This window comes from Xenopus laevis, chromosome 9_10S (genome assembly GCF_017654675.1).
Source record: "Xenopus laevis strain J_2021 chromosome 9_10S, Xenopus_laevis_v10.1, whole genome shotgun sequence".
NCBI lineage: Eukaryota > Metazoa > Chordata > Amphibia > Anura > Pipidae > Xenopus > Xenopus laevis.
In genome coordinates, this window is record NC_054388.1 from 53,613,211 (window position 1) to 53,617,995 (window position 4,785).

The window sequence follows — 4,785 nt, forward strand, 5'->3', positions numbered from 1 at the left end:
TAGGGTAGGGAGGGAACTAGCAAACTAGTAAGGGCCATTATATTTGGATTTGTAGTTGTTAATTATAAGAAATAATGTAAAATTAATTTCCTCTTTCTTCCCCTAGTTTCTATGAAATGTGTTACTGACCCATTATTTGTGCTGTTTGAATGGCCTTACACACAGCCTCAAATTGCATGGCCTCACTTTATTGAGTTTGACAGTACAGTAATGGGAACAACCAGAACAAAAAGGGATAACCAATAAACATAGCTTATACAGAGATATGTCCATTAATGTTCACTGCCTGGTCCTGCTGCACTGTAGTCCTAATACTTTGTTAGGCCTTCTAAAATAGAAATGGAATCCAGCAGTATCAGAAACATCAATATATAGAGTAGTTTTTTTTCAGGCCTTCAGCTCATAACAAGGCTACAGATATATAGAGGCATCACCTGGTTATAATTTCAGGGGTACCCAGGGCACAAATAAGAACAAACCCCAAAGCTCACCCTAACTGGGCCCTCTTAGCAGGGCTGTATTTTTATATAGGCACCCTAGGGACTGTGCAAAAGGCCTAAGCTTTTGGGGGCTGGCTTTGGGTACCTATATACTTAGATACATTATAATAAAATGTAAATCCCCCCCAGCCACTGTGGGACACTAACTGCATAAATCCGCTGGTGGAGGTGTGGGGTACAGGCCTTGGTGCAGTGCAAGCTGGAATTGATGTGGGACAGAAGTGACTTCAAGCACCTATACGTTGGTGATACTGGACCTAAATACAACCCTGCCCCCTAGCTCATAACGCTACAGATATATAAATATTGGGAACAGATATATAAATATAATAGAAACATAGTCACCCTGCTTTAGTTCCAGGGGTACCCATGGCACATATAAGCACTGTAACAAGATAACAGATATACAGAAACGTTGGGGTCACCTTATAATTCCCAGGACACAAATAAGCATTCAGTCCAAATCTCACCCTAACTGACTTTCAGGCTGGGCCCCTTATGTAACCATTACAAGGTTACAGATATATAAAACATTGGGATAACAGTCACCTGGTTAAAGTTCCAGGGGTACCCTGGGCACTCAGCTAAGACCCTTATTTTTACAGAAGATTTTTTGCAGTACCACAAAGCAGTGAGGCCCTGTTGGCACACTGGCAATGTCAGGATTCAATGAAAGAGAAATAAAATGTTCTGTTTTAAAGACAAGGTTTGAAATGATTTATTTATTAAAAGATTTCTCAGGAATATGGAATTCATTTCCAATTAGGAGATGCTTTTAGTACTCTTCTCCCTCTTCTCCTTCTCCCTCTCCCTCTACACTGTCAGTGCCGACTTCTTCATAATCCTTCTCCAGGGCAGCCATATCTTCACGGGCCTCAGAGAACTCCCCTTCTTCCATGCCCTCCCCTACATACCAGTGCACAAAGGCACGCTTGGCATACATAAGGTCAAACTTGTGATCCAGGCGAGCCCAGGCCTCGGCAATGGCGGTGGTGTTGCTCAACATGCACACAGCACGCTGTACCTTGGCCAGATCCCCACCAGGAACCACAGTTGGTGGCTGGTAGTTGATACCAACCTTGAAACCAGTTGGGCACCAGTCAACAAACTGGATAGTGCGCTTGGTTTTCACTGTGGCAATAGCAGCATTGACATCTTTGGGCACCACATCACCACGGTACAGCAGGCAACAAGCCATGTATTTACCATGACGGGGGTCACATTTCACCATCTGATTGGCTGGCTCAAAGCATGCATTGGTGATCTCAGCTACAGAGAGCTGCTCATGATAAGCTTTCTCTGCAGAGATAACAGGGGCATAGGTGGCCAGTGGGAAATGGATACGGGGGTAGGGCACCAAATTAGTTTGGAACTCAGTCAGGTCCACATTCAGAGCTCCATCAAATCTGAGGGAAGCTGTGATAGATGACACAATCTGGCCAATCAGACGGTTCAAATTTGTGTAGGTTGGACGTTCAATGTCCAGGTTCCTTCTGCAAATGTCATAAATGGCTTCATTATCCACCATGAAGGCACAGTCAGAATGTTCCAGGGTTGTGTGGGTGGTGAGGATAGCATTATAGGGTTCCACCACAGCAGTAGAGATTTGAGGAGCTGGATAGATGGAAAATTCCAGCTTGGACTTCTTGCCATAGTCAACAGAGAGACGTTCCATCAGCAGGGAGGTGAATCCAGAGCCAGTGCCACCCCCAAAGCTGTGGAAGATGAGGAAACCCTGGAGTCCAGTGCACTGATCTGCCTTGGGATTGAAACACAGCCTGTGTTATACTAAAATATGAAACTTGAAATACTGTAATTTAAATCTGGTGGGGCTGTGGTAAAATGTTGCCAGACCAGTCAGATCCATTTAAACTTACCAGCTTGCGGATTCTGTCCAGGACTAGGTCAATTATCTCCTTGCCGATGGTGTAATGCCCACGGGCGTAGTTATTGGCTGCATCTTCTTTGCCTGTGATGAGTTGCTCAGGGTGGAAAAGCTGGCGGTAGGTGCCTGTCCGAACCTCATCTGTAGGGCAAGTTTATATTGGTTAGAATGTAACACTCAAATGAGCATGGCTAGTACGAAGAGCATAACTCTTTGAGTATGGCTATGGGAAGCTTGTTATCCAAAACACCTATTTTATCAAATCTCCATTTTGATGGCGATACAGAAACCAGTACAGTAAAACTCACCAATCACAGTTGGCTCCAGATCCACAAACACAGCACGGGGGACATGCTTCCCAGCTCCTGTCTCACTGAAGAAGGTGTTGAAGGAATCATCCCCTCCACCAATGGTTTTGTCACTGGGCATCTGACCATCTGGTTGGATCCCATGTTCCAGGCAATACAGCTCCCAGCATGCATTGCCAATCTGCACTCCTGCCTGCCCCACATGGACTGAGATGCACTCCCTCTGTGGTAGGAAATCACAAAGATATAAGGGTAAGAAGCTAGTACAACAGTTTCAACCTGGATTGAAAAAGGGGCTTGAGCTCAATCTATGAATCATTTTATTTATGCCATTGGTAAACATGCCAAGTTGCAAATTTAGTGAATGTAACAGAAAAAATAAGATGAGTGAATCAAATGTATTAAAGAATAATAAATAAAGTCTCCCTATCCCAAATTGCATTCTAGTTGAGAATAGGTCAACATACAGTATGTATGCAAGGGAAGGGTGGATAACGTTTGGTTGGAAATACAGTGATTTATTTTACACCGACAGTCTATTTGCCCTTTATATGAAGAAAGGAGGCTGGAGACAGTTCTTCATTGTCACAAGAAGGGCCATAGGTTAGACAGTCCTTCTCGTTTAAAAAAATTGGACAATAAAGTTATCTTCACCCTTGGCCCCACCCCCCAGATAAGAGTATAAATATGAACATTGAGAGGGCTAAACAGCATTCATGATCTTGTGGTTATGTTTGCCATCTTTTCTGGAAAAAAAATGCTGGCCTTCCTATATTCATTTTTACCAGCCACGTTGAACCCCTACTTGTAACATAGACTTGCAGCACACAGAGAATAGATGGCACAGAGTAGGAGTGCACAGAATACATAGCAGGTACACAACAGGTGGCAGAGTTATTTCTTGCTGCCAATTATATGAAAACACATTACCCCTAACTTGCAATAATATCCCAAGGGGGAAGAGAGTCCCAGTCCCACACTCACCATGTTGTTGTCTGATAGTCTCCTGGTTCCAATAAGTTATGTGCTGGGATATTGGAGTTCTGAGCTCACCTGCCTTCCCTGTGCCCCATTATATAGGAGTCAGAGAGTCCTTAGTAACCGGAGGGAGAGGAGGGAGCCTGGGGCTGTACAACTGTCACTTCCCCCTGTCTCCATAACACATACCCTTCCCTGTGTGTAACACAATCCACTCAGCACAACACAACTGTATCCAAGGACAATGGGACCCCCAGGACAGGGAGTTGGGAGGCACAATATAGAATGGAGAGAAGTGGTAAACAAGGAGAGCCGGGAGGGAAAAGCAGGGAATTATGTGGGGAAATGACACAGAAAGGAGGGAAATAAGTGAAGGATGGGGCATTATGGGAAAACACAATATAATTTTCTACTTTAATTCTGAAAGTAATAATTCAGGTAATATTGTTGCCAGTGGCCCTTAAGTCCCTGGTTTTGATTCTCTTACTCTCCCTAGAAATGTCCTGGTGTTTCAGCATTACAGAGAAAGAATTTGGTTGTCAGCACCTACTATAAACTAGACATATTGGAAATAGGGATCATTTATCTTTAGCGACTGTTACTATCCATGCCTGTAGTTGTGCCCCAGTGTGTGGTTAGTTTGGCACATAGTGCACCACTCTGTCCAAGTGGAAATTACAGGGTCTCTAGGCTCTTATTTATCCACAGCTGTGTAACTGGAAGTTAGTGGGCCCTACAGTAAAATTATTGTACAGCCCTTCTAAATCAATTAGATGTTCTTCATAAACATACAGTGTACTGTTTATTAGTCAGTGCCCCACTGCCCCCAGGAGTCACAGGGTATACTGTACATCCTCTATAGTTACAGCCCTGCAGTGGCACAGAAGTGGCCCACGGGTTCTGGCCAATTTATGACAAAGCGCCCATTCTTCTGCAAGTAAACTCACCACTGTTGCAATTGTGGGGACCTATGTATCATCCTGGGTAAGAGATTTTGCACAGTGTTTTATAGGTACAAATACCATAGAAGATGGCAAATCACATATAATAAATAAAATGGTGTTTTGTTGCTATATTGCTCTTGCAGCATGAAAACAGTTGGTGCCTGTACATC

The 4,785-nt window shown here is 43.8% G+C and overlaps 1 protein-coding gene across 1 annotated transcript; it reads right to left on the reverse strand.

Annotated features, from left to right (window-relative positions):
• Nucleotides 1–1,207: 1,207 nt before the first annotated feature.
• LOC108702929 (tubulin alpha-1A chain) lies at nucleotides 1,208–3,800 on the reverse strand. The gene is made up of 4 exons (XM_018238734.2): nucleotides 3,678–3,800; nucleotides 2,694–2,916; nucleotides 2,378–2,526; nucleotides 1,208–2,259 (listed from the first exon to the last, which is right to left on the reverse strand). The coding sequence occupies exons 1-4, from the start codon at nucleotides 3,678–3,680 to the stop codon at nucleotides 1,276–1,278; spliced, it is 1,359 nt and encodes a 452-aa protein (XP_018094223.1). The 5' UTR covers nucleotides 3,681–3,800; the 3' UTR covers nucleotides 1,208–1,275.
• Between the last annotated feature and the right edge of the window lie 985 nt (nucleotides 3,801–4,785).

Bases quoted from the DNA above. Each gene is read 5' to 3' on its own strand.
- LOC108702929 (XM_018238734.2), bottom strand. The intron at 2,527-2,693 runs GTGAGTTTTACT...CTTGCCCTACAG, and splicing joins TCTGGAGCCAACTGTGATTG to ATGAGGTTCGGACAGGCACC. The intron at 2,260-2,377 runs GTAAGTTTAAAT...TTCAATCCCAAG, and splicing joins TGGACAGAATCCGCAAGCTG to GCAGATCAGTGCACTGGACT.